The 17,127-nt window shown below is 45.3% G+C and overlaps 1 protein-coding gene across 4 annotated transcripts in view; it reads right to left on the bottom strand.

The window, feature by feature from the left end:
* Positions 1–17,127, bottom strand: part of WDR11 (WD repeat domain 11) — a 116,223-nt gene that overhangs the window by 55,014 nt on the left and 44,082 nt on the right. For all 4 annotated transcript variants that reach the window (XM_072131022.1, XM_072131023.1, XM_072131021.1 and 1 more), the window contains one exon: positions 15,020–15,218. In XM_072131022.1, coding sequence (XP_071987123.1) covers positions 15,020–15,218 — 199 coding nt within the window. The remainder of the gene's footprint in view (positions 1–15,019; positions 15,219–17,127) is intronic.

The raw sequence follows: 17,127 nt of genomic DNA on the forward strand, positions 1-17,127 counted from the left end.
TCCCCCAGCAACCACTATATACAGCTCCTCCAGCAATCACTATATACAGCTCCCCCAGCAATCACTATATACAGCTCCCCCAGTAATCACTATATACAGCTCCCCCAGCAATCACTATATACAGCTCCCCCAGCAATCACTGTATACAGCTCCCCCAGCAATCACTATATACAGCTCCCCCAGCAATCACTGTATACAGCTCCCCCAGCAATCACTATATACAGCTCCCCCAGCAATCACTATATACAGCTCCCCCAGCAATCACTATATACAGCTCCCCCAGCAATCACTATATACAGCTCCCCCAACAATCACTATATACAGCTCCCCCAGCAATCACTATATACAGTTCCCAGTAATCACTATATACATTCCCCCTATAATAACTATATACACCCCCTATAACAACTATATACAGTGCCCCTATGATAACTATATACACCCCTATAATAACTGTATAACAATTACAATATACAGTCCTGCTATAATAACTATATACAGTCCCCTATAACTATATACACCCCCCTATAATAACTATATACAGTTCCCCTATAATAACTATATACAGACCCCTATGATAACTATGTACACCCTATAATAACTATATACACCCCCCTATAACAACTATATACACCCCCCTATAACAACTATATACACCCCCCTATAATAACTATATACACCCCCCTATAATAACTATATACAGTTCCCTGTAATAACTATATACACCCCCTATAATAACTATATACAGTTCCCTGTAATAACTATATACACCCCCCTATAATAACTATATACAGTTCCCCTATAATAACTATATACAGTTCCCTGTAATAACTATATACAGACCCCTATAACTATATACACCCCCCTATAATAACTATATACAGTTCCCCTATAATACTATATACAGTTCCCTGTAATAACTATATACAGACCCCTATGATAACTATGTACACCCTATAATAACTATATACACCCCCTATAATAACTATATACACCCCCTATAACAGCTATATACAGTGCCCCTATAATAACTATATACACCCCCTATAACAACTATATATAGTGCCCCTATAATAACTATATACACCCCCATAATAAATATATACAATCCCCCTATAACAACTTTATACAGATTCCTATTATTGCTATACACCCCCCCCACATAATAAATATATACAACCCCCCCAATAATAACCATATACTGTTCTAGATATAATACCCCCCCCCAATAACAACTATATACAGTTCTAGATATAATACTAAAATTGTACTCACCCTCCATCGTTCCCACGATGCGCGCTGTCTTCATCCTCCCTCGCGTTGTTAGGGTGGAGATCGGATGTAAACAAAGATGGCGGCGCCCTGCTACAGCCCGCGCCGTGAGTCGCGCCGCGGTGACGTCACATGCTGTGATGTCACACTCGGCGCCGTGACCCAGCGGCAGGGCGCCGCCATCTTCATTTACATTGGATCGTCTATGGCAGAGCAGGGAACTTATTGTTCCCTCGCTCTGCCATATACTAAAGGCAGAAACATCGGCGGGATTCGGCCCGCGGCCCGGGTAGCCCCGCGCGGAATACATTGCTGGCGATTCGGGCGGTTATGCGACCGCCCGAATCGCCCCAATTTGGTGGGGGCCCCTCTTAAAGGCGAAGTGGTGGGGGCCCCGGGGCTCGCGCACCGCGAGCCCCCCCTATAATACGGCTCTGCCTGCAGCCTAACAACATGACAGTAACCTCATTACAGTGCACATCCAGGTACCTGCAGCCTGTTATACAGAGGGCAGTCCTCACGTAACAACATATCTGTAACCTCATTACTGTGCACATCCAGGTACCTGCAGCCTGCTATACAGAGGACAGTCCTCCCCTAACAACATGGCTGTAACCCCATTACTGTGCACATCCAGGTAACTGCAGCCTGTTATACAGAGGGCAGTCCTCACCTAACAACATGGCTGTAACCTCATTACAGTGTACATCCAGGTACCTGCAGCCTGCTATACAGAGGACAGTCCTCCCCACATGGCTGTAACCCCATTACTGTGCACATCCAGGTAACTGCAGCCTGTTATACAGAGGGCAGTCCTCACCTAACAACATCTCTGTAACCTCATTACAGTGCACATCCAATTTACCTGCAGCCTGCTATGCAGAGGACAGTCCTCCCCTAACAACATGGCTGTAACCTCATTACTGTGCACATCCAGGTACCTGCAGCCTGCTATACAGAGGACAGTCCTCCCCTAACAACATAACAGTAACCTCATTACAGTGCACATCCAGGTACCTGCAGCCTGCTATACAGAGGACAGTCCTCCCCTAACAACAAGGCTGTAACCCCATTACTGTGCACATCCAGGTAACTGCAGCCTGTTATACAGAGGACAGTCCTCCCCTAACAACATGGCTGTAACCTCATTACAGTGCACATCCAGGTAACTGCAGCCTGTTATACAGAGGACAGTCCTCCCCTAACAACATAACAGTAACCTCATTACAGTGCACATCCAGGTACCTGCAGCCTGCTATACAGAGGACAGTCCTCCCCTAACAACAAGGCTGTAACCCCATTACTGTGCACATCCAGGTAACTGCAGCCTGTTATACAGAGGACAGTCCTCCCCTAACAACATGGCTGTAACCTCATTACAGTGCACATCCAGGTAACTGCAGCCTGTTATACAGAGGACAGTCCTCACGTAACAACATGGCTGTAACCCCATTACAGTGCACATCCAGGTACCTGCAGCCTGTTATACAGAGGGCAGTCCTCCCCTAACAACATGGCTGTAACCTCATTACAGTGCACATCCAGGTACCTGCAGCCTGTTATACAGAGGGCAGTCCTCACCTAACAACATGGCTGTAACCTCATTACAGTGCACATCCAGGTACCTGCAGCCTGCTATACAGAGGACAGTCCTCCCCTAACAACATGACAGTAACCTCATTACAGTGCACATCCAGGTACCTGCAGCCTGCTATACAGAGGACAGTCCTCCCCTAACAACATGGCTGTAACCTCATTACTGTGCACATCCAGGTAACTGCAGCCTGTTATACAGAGGGCAGTCCTCACCTAACAACATAACAGTAACCTTATTACAGTGCACATCCAGGTACCTGCAGCCTGCTATACAGAGGACAGTCCTCCCCTAACAGCATGGCTGTAACCCCATTACTGTGCACATCCAGGTAACTGCAGCCTGTTATACAGAGGGCAGTCCTCACCTAACAACATCTCTGTAACCTCATTACAGTGCACATCCAGGCACCTGCAGCCTGCTATACAGAGGACAGTCCTCCCCTAACAACATGGCTGTAACCCCATTACTGTGCACATCCAGGTAACTGCAGCCTGTTATACAGAGGGCAGTCCTCACCTAACAACATGGCTGTAACCTCATTACTGTGCACATCCAGGTAACTGCACCTATACAGAGGACAGTCCTCCCCTAACAACATGGCTGTAACCTCATTACTGTGCACATCCAGGTAACTGCAGCCTGTTATACAGAGGGCAGTCCTCACCTAACAACAAGGCTGTAACCTCATTACAGTGCACATCCAATTTACCTGCAGCCTGCTATACAGAGGACAGTCCTCCCCTAACAACATGGCTGTAACCTCATTACTGTGCATATCCAGGTAACTGCAGCCTGTTATACAGAGGGCAGTCCTCACCTAACAACATGGCTGTAACCTCATTACTGTGCACATCCAGGTACCTGCAGCCTGCTATACAGAGGACAGTCCTCCCCTAACAACATGGCTGTAACCCCATTACTGTGCACATCCAGGTAACTGCAGCCTGTTATACAGAGGGCAGTCCTCACCTAACAACATGGCTGTAACCTCATTACTGTGCACATCCAGGTAACTGCAGCCTGTTATACAGAGGGCAGTCCTCACCTAACAACATGGCTGTAACCTCATTACAGTGTACATCCAGGTACCTGCAGCCTGCTATACAGAGGACAGTCCTCCCCACATGGCTGTAACCCCATTACTGTGCACATCCAAGGTAACTGCAGCCTGCTATACAGAGGGCAGTCCTCCCCTAACAACATGGCTGTAACCCCATTGCTGTGATGCAGCCCTTTCCTTTCCTTCCACCATTAGTCAGATCACACAGGAGGCTGCAGAGATTAAAAAAAAAAAAAAGCATCAGCCTAAGCTCAAAAACCTCCTGCCATCCTCCTGTAAGTCTCCACTACTGACTGCCCCCCCCATGCTACACTGCTGTCCTGCCATCCTCCTGTAATCTCCATTACTGACTGCCCCCCATGCTACACTGCTGTCCTGCCATCCTCCTTTAATCTCCATTACTGCCTGCCCCCAATGCTACACTGCTGTCATGCTATCCTCCTGTAATCTCCATTACTGACTGCCCCCTCCCATGCTACACTGCTGTCCTGCCATCATCCTGTAAGTCTCTACTACTGACTGTCCCCCCCATGCTACACTGCTGTCCTACCATCCTCCTGTAATATCCACTACTGACTGTCCCCCCCATGCTACACTAATGTCCTGCCATCCTCCTGTAAGTCTCTACTACTGACTGCCCCCCCTTGCTACACTGCTGTCCTGCCATCCTCCTGTAATATCCACTACTGACTGCCCCCCATGCTACACTGCTGTCCTGCCATCATCCTGTAAGCCTCCACTACTGACTGCCCCCCCTATGCTACACTGCTGTCCTGCCATCCTCCCGTAATATCCACTACTGACTGTCCCCCCCATGCTACACTAATGTCCTGCAGTCCTCCTGTAAGTCTCTACTACTAACTGCCCCCCCATGCTACACTGCTGTCCTCCCATCCTCCTGTAATCTCCACTACTGACTGCCCCCCCATGCTACACTGCTGTCCTGCCATCCTCCTGTAATATCCACTACTGACTGCCCCCCATGCTATACTGCTGTCCTGCCATCATCCTGTAAGCCTTCACTACTGACTGCCCCCCCTATGCTACACTGCTGTCCTCCCATCCTCCTGAAATATCCACTACTGACTGTGCTCCCATGCTACACTAATGTCCTGCCATCCTCCTGTAAGTCTCTACTACTGACTGCCCCCCCCTTGCTACACTGCTGTCCTGCCATCCTCCTGTAATATCCAATACTGACTGCCCCCCCATGCTACATTGCTGTCCTGCCATCCTCCTGTAATATCCACTACTGACTGTCCCCCAATACTACACTCCTGTCCTGCCATCCTCCTGTAATATCCACTACTGACTGCCCCCCCATGCTACACTAATGTCCTGCCATCCTCCTGTAAGTCTCTACTACTAACTGCCCCCCCATGCTACACTGCTGTCCTCCCATCCTCCTGTAATCTCCACTACTGACTGCCCCCCCCATGCTACACTGCTGTCCTGCCATCCTCCTGTAATATCCACTACTGACTGCCCCCCATGCTACACTGCTGTCCTGCCATCATCCTGTAAGCCTTCACTACTGACTGCCCCCCCTATGCTACACTGCTGTCCTGCCATCCTCCTGGAACATCCACTACTGACTGTTCCCCCATGCTACACTGCTGTCCTGCCATCCTCCTGTAAGTCTCTACTACTGACCGTCCCCCCAATGCTACACTGCTGTCCTCCCATCCTCCTGAAATATCCACTACTGACTGTCCCCCCATGCTACATTGCTGTCCTGCCATCCTCCTGTAATCTCCAGTACTGACTGCCCCCCATGGTACACTGCTGTCCTGTCATCCTCCTGTAATCTCCACTACTGACTGTCCCCCCATATTACACTCCTGTCCTGCCATCCTCCTGTAATATCCACTACTGACTGCCCCCCCATGCTACACTAATGTCCTGCCATCCTCCTGTAAGTCTCTACTACTGACTGCCCCCCCCTTGCTACACTGCTGTCCTGCCATCCTCCTGTAATATCCAATACTGACTGCCCCCCCATGCTACATTGCTGTCCTGCCATCCTCCTGTAATATCCACTACTGACTGTCCCCCCATACTACACTCCTGTCCTGCCATCCTCCTGTAATATCCACTACTGACTGCCCCCCCATGCTACACTAATGTCCTGCCATCCTCCTGTAAGTCTCTACTACTGACTGCCCCCCCTTTCTACACTGCTGTCCTGCCATCCTCCTGTAATATCCACTACTGACTGTCCCCCCATGCTACACTGCTGTCCTGCCATCCTCCTGTAATCTTTACTACTGACTGTCCCCCCCATGCTACACTGCTGTCCTGCCATCCTCCTGTAATCTCCACTACTGACTGTCCCCCCATGCTACATTGCTGTTCTGCCATACTCCTGTAATCTCCACTACTGACTGTCCCCCCATGCTACATTGCTGTCCTGCCATCCTCCTGTAACTTCCATTACTTACTGCCCCCCATGCTACACTGCTGTCCTGCCATCCTCCTGTAAGTCTCTACTACTGACTGTCCCCATATGCTACACTGCTGTCCTCCCATCCTCCTGTAGGTCTCTACTACTGACTGCCCCCCCCAATGCTACACTGCTGTCCTCCCATCCTCCTGTAATATCCACTACTGACTGTCCCCCCATGCTACATTGCTGTCCTGCCATCCTCGTGTAATCTCCAGTACTGACTGCCCCCCATGGTACACTGCTGTCCTGCCATCCTCCTGTAACCTCCATTACTTACTGCCCCCCATGCTACACCGCTGTCCTGCCATCCTCCTGTAAGTCTCTACTACTGACTGCCCCCCCATGGTACACTGCTGTCCTGCCATCCCTCCTGTAATCTCCATTACTTACTGCCCCCCTTGCTACACTGCTGTCCTGCCATCCTCCTGTAAGTCTCTACTACTGACTGCCCCCCCATGTTACACTGCTGTCCTGCCATCCTCCCGTAAGTCTCTACTAGTGACTGCCCCCCCATGCTACACTGCTGTCCTGCCATCCTCCTGCAAGTCTCTACTACTGACTGCCCCCCCAATGCTACACTGCTGTCCTCCCAACCTCCTGCAATATCCACAACTGACTGTCCCCCCATGCTACATTGCTGTCCTGCCATCCTCCTGTAATCTCCAGTACTGACTACCCCCCAAGGTACACTGCTGTCCTGTCATCCTCCTGTAATCTCCACTACTGACTGTCCCCATATGCTACACTGCTGTCCTCCCATCCTCCTGTAGGTCTCTACTACTGACTGCCCCCCCCTTTCTACACTGCTGTCCTGCCATCCTCCTGTAATATCCACTACTGACTGCCCCCCCATGCTACACTGCTGTCCTGCCATCCTCCTGTAAGTCTCTACTACTGACTGTCCCCCCCATGCTACACTGCTGTCCTGCCATCCTCCTGTAATCTCCACTACTGACTGCCCCCCCATGCTACACTGCTGTCCTGCCATCCTCCTGTAAGTCTCTACTACTGACTGTCCCCCCCATGCTACACTGCTGTCCTGCCATCCTCCTGTAATCTCCACTACTGACTGCCCCCCCATGCTACACTGCTGTCCTGCCATCCTCCTGTAAGTCTCTACTACTGACTGTCCCCCCCATGCTACACTGCTGTCCTGCCATCCTCCTGTAATCTCCACTACTGACTGTCCCCCCCATGCTACACTGCTGTCCTGCCATCCTCCTGTAATCTCCACTACTGACTGTCCCCCCATGCTACATTGCTGTCCTGCCATACTCCTGTAATCTCCACTACTGACTGTCCCCCCATGCTACATTGCTGTCCTGCCATCCTCCTGTAAGTCTCTACTACTGACTGTCCCCATATGCTACACTGCTGTCCTCCCATCCTCCTGTAGGTCTCTACTACTGACTGCCCCCCCCCAATGCTACACTGCTGTCCTCCCATCCTCCTGTAATATCCACTACTGACTGTCCCCCCATGCTACATTGCTGTCCTGCCATCCTCGTGTAATCTCCAGTACTGACTGCCCCCCATGGTACACTGCTGTCTTGCCATCCTCCTGTAACCTCCATTACTTACTGCCCCCCATGCTACACTGCTGTCCTGCCATCCTCCTGTAAGTCTCTACTACTGACTGCCCCCCCATGGTACACTGCTGTCCTGCCATCCTCCTGTAATCTCCATTACTTACTGCCCCCCATGCTACACTGCTGTCCTGCCATCCTCCTGTAAGTCTCTACTACTGACTGCCCCCCCATGTTACACTGCTGTCCTGCCATCCTCCTGTAATATCCACTACTGCCCCCCCATGGTACACTGCTGTCCTGCCATCCTCCTGTAATCTCCATTACTTACTGTCCCCCATGCTACACTGCTGTCCTGCCATCCTCCTGTAATATCCATTACTGACTGCCCCCCATGCTACACTGCTGTCCTGCCATCCTCCTGTAATATCCACTACTGACTGTACCCCCCATGCTACACTAATGTCCTGCCATCCTCCTGTAAGTCTCTACTACTGACTGCCCCCCCCCCCTTGCTACACTGCTGTCCTGCCATCCTCCTGTAAGTCTCTACTATTGACTGCCCTCCCATGTTACACTGCTGTCCTGCCATCCTCCCGTAAGTCTCTACTAGTGACTGTCCCTCCTGGCAGCACCAGGGAGAAGAGGAGGGGGTGAGTGTTGCATACCCCTCTCCAAAGTGATATATGGCACATGGTGCCAAATTCTGGGGAAAAATAGGACATTTCCTATCTTTTCCCAGCTATGAAACGGTACGTGGGGCATCGTACCAATCCATATGATGCTGTGCGCCCATTGCTGGCCCATGGGGGACGTTTATTTGCCGTATATACGTCCCCATACGGTGGTGTGAATAAGTCCTTAGACTCTTTTACAGTTTTGATAAATGAGGCCAATATGAAAGTTTCAGGGTGTAAATATTATTGAATATATAGGTGTGCATATTATATACATTTATTTTCTTTTTCAAGTATATAGTGGAAAAGATTAAAACAAAAAGGAATAGCAATATCAGGGCAGGTAACACACAGCATCCTGTCATGCTGGGGATCAGTAAGTGCAGGGACTACTTGAACACCACAGGTGGAAGGAGACTCTAAAGTCAGTGATGTGAAATAACTGCCGCTGTCAGTGCTGTGCATGTGTGTGCTAGGCCCCTCCCACATCTGCTTCTGTGTGGAAAAGAATAGAGGCTGTACACGCATCATAATAACAAATAAAGAGTTATCTTTCATTCCAGGTTACCATTATTAATGGCTTTTTTAACTATTTTAACCTCTTTGGGAGTTTTGTGAAGTAGTTTGTTTCGTGGCTGCAATTATCAGCTGTAAGGTGTCTGTAATGAAGTTTTATTGATAATACTTGTTCTCTTGACAGCAAAAACATTTGAAAATCCAATTGTCACTGGGACAATTTTTTTTTCCTGGAACTACAATTTACATACAAATTCAACTTTAGAACAAACCTAAATAATCTATCTTGTACGTTGCCCGGCGCCTGTCTCTACTGTGCTCACCTGTCTCCATAAGTGTCATTGAAATAAACAGAGAGGAAGGAGAAGCTACTCTATTCATTTTGGGGTACAATGTGCTACAGTTCATAAATTCTGTGAGATACCATAGTTATCCCGTCCTATGGATAGGAGAAAGCTGAGACCCCCTTAACAGCAGTTTATAATAAGGTCCTTTAAATCCAATCTATAATATTGGGATCTTGCAAATCTGAAAGAAAGAGACTTGTTGAGTCCCTACAGAGATAGAAGTTTGTTGATGAGATTGATTCCTATAGAACAACAGGTTACATACCACCATACACCGAATACAGAGGTAAATTACCTATAAAAACAACACCCCTTCCACTATGGCCAGTTGTTTGGAGTTGACCTGTTTTTACCACATTTGCATCACGTGGAGCGACCAGCACAGATGTTACGGGGCACGGATGGAAGGTAACAGACAGATTACAAAGTGCATCGCATTTCTTTGTTTTTTGGGGGTTTTTTTAAGACTTGCTGTTACCAACCATAACGCTGGCTTTGTTTTCTCCAATGCACAACATATGGTAATTGTGAGGGAGATACAGGAGGCTAATAACATAGACTGCTGCAGGGAATCCTTCTGCGTCTTATCGAAATGGCAGCAATCCGTGACACGACAGATAATGACTTGATTATGCCTCCAAGCCCAAGTTTAATAATCCAGAATAAACACTGTGCGGATGAACTGGATAAATACACCAGCGGAGAATGTTAAATACTGCGGGAGCAGGGCCGGGGTATGAGGTACATTCGCTTATTTAGCAGCCAAGGTGGTAATAGTGACATTTTGTACCGTTTTTACATTATAAAAGAGCTGGGGGAGGTTTTCTTGCGAGACGTTTCAATAAGGTCGCCTCTCTGAATATTCCAGAAGATTCACGTGAAGGCGAATGGTTCAGGTAGGCGATTTTTATGCATCGCTTATACCACATAAAACAAATGAAATGCGGACGGATCTCTTCGTACAAGTTTAAGATAAAAGTTGAACAAGTCTTGTTGCCATGGGAATACGGATATATAGAACACTATACGCTTTTCTATTAAAACGGGCCGCTAAAACTAAAATGCTCACCTAGGATCTACTAGAATCCATTAAGCATTGTATCCCGACACAGCACTGGGTTTAACTTGACATATGTTACCTCCATCGTAGGCAAAGAATATTCCCGTCACCTTCTTCATCCTAAAGGCCTGATACTGCCATTTGTTGAGGCGCTACACAATATCTGGCTCTATACATAAATCTCACAACCTACCCAGCACACACTCAACCTGAGCGCACAACAAAGGTCACACCATGGAAATGGGGAGCAGTTACGGGGCAAGTATATTTAAAGGGTTATTCCCATTACAGTAAATACATTTTATTGTTGATAATAATGAAAAGTTATTCTTTTTTCCAATATACTTTCTGTATACTTCCTCAACATTTTCTAGATCTCTGCTTGCTGTCATTCTATATGTGCAGTGTTAAATGCCTTCTGATCAGCTGTGTGGGAATAGACTGCACCAGTCTCACGTATGTTTAACACCTGCTCAATTTCTGCCTTTTTGCAATATTTTTGCACAGGAAATTCTCCGATACCTCAAACATAAAATTGAGCAAAAACCATCTCTTATGAAGTTTTTTGAAGTAAAAATACAAGTTTATTGCAGTGTAAAGGCTTGAATAAGCGATCGGACGATCGCTTGCTCAAGCCAAGAAGTAGAAATGTAAAAAAGTAAAAAAAAGAAAAAAAAAATGATGAAATCTTTATTTTATAATTAAATAAATAAAATAAAAGTCCCATTATCTCCCCAGTTACACATGAAATGCAAATAAAGTATATAAAACACAAAAACACGTACATATTTGGTATCACCGCGTACGTATTAATCTGTACAATAAATCTAAATCAATTTTGAACCCGCTCGGTGAACGACGTAAAAAAAAAAAACCTCAAATAAACTTCCCATCATATACAATTTTTCATCAAACACCATCACAAAAAATGTCCTAAAAAGTGATCAAAAAAAGTTACGTTCCCTAATATGATGCAACTGAAAAGAACAACTCTTTTGCAAAAAATAAGCCCTCAACCAGATCTGACAACAGAAAAATACAGAAGTTATGGCCCTAAAAATTTGTCAATACAGTAGTAAAAACAATGCGATTTTCTCCAATATTGATTTTGCTCAGGAAAATTGAGCAAAGATAAGAAAAACTATATAAATGAGGTATCACCGCAATCGTAGTGAACCAGAGAATAAAGATAAAATATTATTTTTATGTTACGGTGAGCGGAGGAAAAAAAATGCTAAAAATCCAAAATAAAAATTGATGATTTTGTTTGTGTCCCCCTTGAAATAGTTAATAAAATCTCATGAATAAGCTATACACCCCCAAAATGAATTATATATACACATTATATCTCATCCCGTACATAATAAGCCCTCATATGTTTGCATTACCAAAAAAAATAGAAATTTATAGGTCGTACAATGTGACAATACAAATCTGCTGTGAATGGCGCCTCCATTCATTCTATACTTGGCCGTGCGCCCATACAGCAGTTTACCACCACATATGGGGTATCAGTACACTCGGGAGGAATTGGGCATCAAACGTTGCAGTGTGTTTCCTCATTTAATTTATTCTGAAACTGTCAGTTTTGGCCTAAATGAATGTATTTTCCAAAAAAAATCCATAGTTTCTAAATCGCAGGTCCATATTGTTTTAACCCATGTGAAACACTTAAAGGGTTAATGGACTTAATAGAAGTTGTTTTACATACGTTGAGGGGTGAAGTTTCTATAGTGGGGTCATTTATGGGGTGTTACTATTATTTAGGCCTTTCAAAGTCACTTGGAAACTGAGTTGTCCCTCAAAATGTGAGTTTTGGCAATTTTCATGAAAATGAGAAAAATTGCACCTAAAGTTCTGCGCCTCATAATATCCTAGAAAAACGAGAGGATGCATAAAATATCATCCCAACATAAAGCAGACATTCCGTAAATGTTAATTATCAAGCTTTTGGGGTAGTTTTACTTCCTGTCTGGAAAGCAGAACATTTCAAACTTGGAAAAAGAAGAATTTTTACAAACTTTTGCCAAATTTTCACTTTTTTTCAAAACGAATCAAAAATCTTATCACTTAAATTTTATAACTAACATGAAGTATAATGTATTACGAAAAAACATTCTCAAATTCACCAGGATATGTTAAAGCGATCCGAAGTTATAACCAATTATCGTGAGACATGTCAGATTTGAAAAATCGAGTCTGGTCATTGAGCTGATAAAGGGTTAATGTGTCGCAACCAGCATTATACATGGTGAGGGCACATTTAGTGAAGTTTCCAACAATCTTAGTAAATGTGCCCCAGTAGCAGAGCTGTTGTCACAGATCAAAGCTCTTCTATAGAAGAGAACATAAAGTGGCAAGCATTTCCAAAAATAAATAAGTACTGAAAGAGTTTAAATTTTTTTTTTTGTTTTCGAAGCAGCAAAATCAAGCACAATTTCTCACAGTAATGAAAAATGTATGTGAACGAGGGGGTTGAGCTGTGTGTGACACTAAAGAGAAATCAGCTCTTTTATCCCCTTCTCCCTCAGAGACGCGGGCTGTATGTTAAGAGAATTCCTATGACCCTTCATTCACCCCCCAGGACTTTTCTTCAGCGAGTCACACAAAGCCAGTGTCTCTCAACCCCCTCATTCCCCCCTCCCCCGGGAATTCTCTTTAGCGAATCAACACAGCCATTGTCTCTCTCCACTTCTTCATTCCCAAATGGGGCTTGACTGTATGCTGGAGCTCATCCTGCCTCTCTGAGTGAATCTTGATAGAGACAATAGTGAAACGTGTATAAAGACTGTGTGGGTTTGTGGGTGCGGGGGGGGGGGGAAGAGTTTGCTGGTGACAGGCTATAACTACAGCTATGTGCATACATACAGAGTCACATCGACACCAATGATGGTGATAAAGCTTCTACACAAGTCAATACATGTGTGTGGTAGCCTTTCTCACATACACATCACACTAGCAGGTTTACAGGCAGGATACAGGTAGTTACACCACAATTAATAACTGGACCTGCAGAACTTTGCACTCACACAGTATACATAAAATGCTTATACACATGTGCCATATACTCCCGGATGTGGCTTATGCCATAACCAACCTATAGGATATAAGTCAAGTTATGAAGGGGACATTTAGCTTCACTGTTGCAAAATGTATCAATTTTGCCAAATCTTCTAAAAAGACCATCATATTGCATGGATGGTGGGTTAGTTGCCCTTTGGGGACCAAAATTCTGCTGAGAAATATGCCTTTAAACGTAACTACTATCCCAAGGTCAGTAACCAATCTGCCGCTTCAGAAAATCTCTACTGTATCACTTCGGGGTATTATGTCTCTATTAATGTGTTAATCTTCTAAACATATCAATCTGTAGTCTCTAGTCTGACATAAAATTTATAATGGCAAAGTCATTAAGATCAAGTAATAAGGGAAGAGGAGATTGAAAATGAGACAAATAAAGGACACATACTTGAGGAAATGAAACACAGACTAAAATATACATCAAAAGAAATGGCCCCTGCATATAAATGCTGATTCAATGGATAGTACAGGGACAAATGCTTTTTGGGCTCAAACGGCTCCAAATATGAAACGGCAAAAGGTCCCACTCCTGCCTGTGTCTTAATCTTGGGCAGTCTTATTTAAGGTCATCGGTGTACAAGTGGACAGAAAACTTGCAAATTCAGCCAAGAATAAGACCTGCTCTATAACATGCTGCTGGGGAAGTCATGCCCCGGACAATGGATCCACAGCCTTGTCATGAGCTCATAGAAAGACATGGGGACATGCATACCAATATACAAATACTATAGTGCCCCCTGCTGCTGGGGAGGTACAATGGGAGTTAGCTTTGATTATATGCCGCCCCATGGATGCAACAATCTCTGTTTTTATTAATAGAACAGACTACTATTTAGCTTGTTTGAATGTTATATCTGGTCAGGTCTTGGACATCCGAACATGTAAGATGTAATCAAATCGATGCTCGATAGAAGAAATCAGTCCGCTGTAAAAGGCTAGACCAGAAGCCCTTGCCACAAATGGGACTGCCCTCTGACAGCTAATTGCATATTAGTTTGGAAGGCTAAAAAACCCCCCTGAAAACTCAAATCTGCAATGTGCAGCCAGTGCCCAGCGCGATAGAGGAGCCCAATGATATGCATTGCATAGTGGCTTTCACTTTCCTACCCTTATAGATGCTCCGACAAAGTCGCTCCTTGCGCTTGCAGGATTTACCGGACCGAACCTAGAATCACTGAACTGCACTTATTTAGTCACTTCAGTGATTCTAGGTTCAGCCGGTAAATCCCACAAGCTTACGGAGCGCGTTTTTTTGGCCAAACTCACCAGTTGACAACAGCTGTAGATGAAAGTTGGATACACGCCCATCTGACAAGTGAATGTGCCAAAGCTATAGGTATACAAGTATAGGTATACTAGGTATATTATATATATTTTTGGTATAGATATACTAATAAAAGCCAAAATAAAAAGACCTATATTGCAATGTAATACAACCTGGTAGTACGAATCTTCCTCCCAGGGGCACTGGACTTCAGCTCCCAGATCATGACCCTTCCATCGCTGATTATAAGGGCGACAGAATTCTCATTTATAGGGTTGCAGGTTATGCTATACGGCCGCACGGTTTTCGTGACTCGAATAGCGTCACACTGACATCGCAAATCATAAGTCATCTCTGGCACGGGATCCGATTCTGGCAAGGAAAAAAAAAGGTTTATGATTACTTTCAAGTTAAAGTCCCATAGAAGAGATGACATGCGGATAACAGTGATGAATATACCCATTAAAACTCCCCCCAGGGAGATGACAACCGCAGCAGTTTGCATAGTTTATTAAGTTTGCATCTATAGCCGGGTTCTCTGGGATGGGACGGCAAAGCCTAAAGCTCCGCTTTACATCGTCGTATCCAAAAAGAAAAAACAAACATATTTTTTTGGCCTCGGCCCCTATTGAGTTTTCAGTTTTATTTGTGGCCGGAAGCGCAGATGAACACAATTTATAAAGTCAGTGAAGAGGAATTGGGGAATACAAATAGAGATCTGGAGGGGAGGGCTGCTCGTAGAGACATGGGGTAAGTGCGTCTCATCTGCAGGTGTCCCCGAATCTTCATTAATTCTTCATAGGCTGGCTTGCGCTCGCTCCATCCCATGCTGATGTTTGACACCCCGGCAGCTGTTCTGCAGCAGAAAATTGATGCTGCTGCCCTTTTATTTTTATTCGCTTTCTCCGTTTTTTAATTCAGTCGCCATGGTGATAAAAGATTGCAAACACTGGTGTTAAGGTGGACGATTAATCTTCGTGTCAGCCAGAAGAAGCGTGCGGGTACTATAATACTCAAGACTGAGCGATTAGACACAAACTGAGTTTTCTAAAACCCAGAAAGCTTGTATGACCTTTGACTATGTGCTTTGTTGACTTTTGCTGTCCAATGTGATTGTATGGAAGACCTTGGATACAAAAGTAGTGCATCGCGTGCTGCAGATTATTACTATGTTTTACACTTGCTATTGATGAATAGTAAGCGTTACACAACTCTGACCAGGTGAAAAATGACTCGTCTGGAAGTGTGCATTCTCTATCAAAGTTCTGCACTCCTGCCTCCAGCTTTATTTCAAGGTCAGGAAGTGAATGCTAAAGGGGTTTCACATATTCCTGGCGGCTGGGAGAAATAAAAATTTATACTTGGTCGGATACCAAATCTCATGTCGCTCAACTAAATTTGGTTTTCAAGCCTATACACAACCGAAGAAAGAAAGGGGGGGGGGGATTGGACTACAGGACCCACTTTAGCCAATAAGTGACCTCTTTGGACTAGGGGGCAACACAGGAAGTGAAGTCTCCTGAAAATCAAGAGGAGGCCTCCTGTGGCTGAAGCAGGTCCTGTGGCCTCCAGGGACTTCCAGATGCAGGTCCGAAAACTGGAGCAGTGTGAGAGCCACAGCGAAGTGAGCGATTTTTTATTTCCAACCCAAACCCTCTAGGGGTTTTCCAGATTCCTTGAAATGTAAATCCCCTTAAGCTTGGTCCAGTTATTTGCCAAATTTAAACATTGACATCTACATGCCAACAAATCCAACCAATACAAAAACATCCCAAGCTCCACCATGTGAAACCAACTTCTACAATTTGTTTTTATGCATTGTGAACCTAACACACCTTGAGAATGCTGTAGCTTCACTGATGTAAAAATATTTGTTTAATCCCTGAACCAAGTGCTTTTGCTCCAAAAACAATGATAAAATTCACGACCTTGGGAGAGCTGGGTGCAGGCGGCCTGCCGTACATAAAAGAGCTGAGCTGGATGACTCATACACAGCAGCTGGGGGATGGTGCAGCCATTGATTAATTCTGCCCATCAGGGACAACACAGTGATGATGTATTCTCAGCTTATGCTGGGCAAGGACAAGGCAGGAGCAATACATAATTAGAATGAGAGGAGCAGCAACGGAGCAGCCACAGGAGCAACAGAGCCTCATCATAATTTTGAGATGTTTTTTCAGCAAAACCACTCAATTCAGGGATTAAACAAGATATGTTACTGCATCAGTGTAGCGACAGCAACCTCAAGATATGTTTTGTTCAAAATACATAAAAACAAATG

The sequence above is a fragment of the Engystomops pustulosus genome, chromosome 11, assembly GCF_040894005.1.
Source record: "Engystomops pustulosus chromosome 11, aEngPut4.maternal, whole genome shotgun sequence".
NCBI lineage: Eukaryota > Metazoa > Chordata > Amphibia > Anura > Leptodactylidae > Engystomops > Engystomops pustulosus.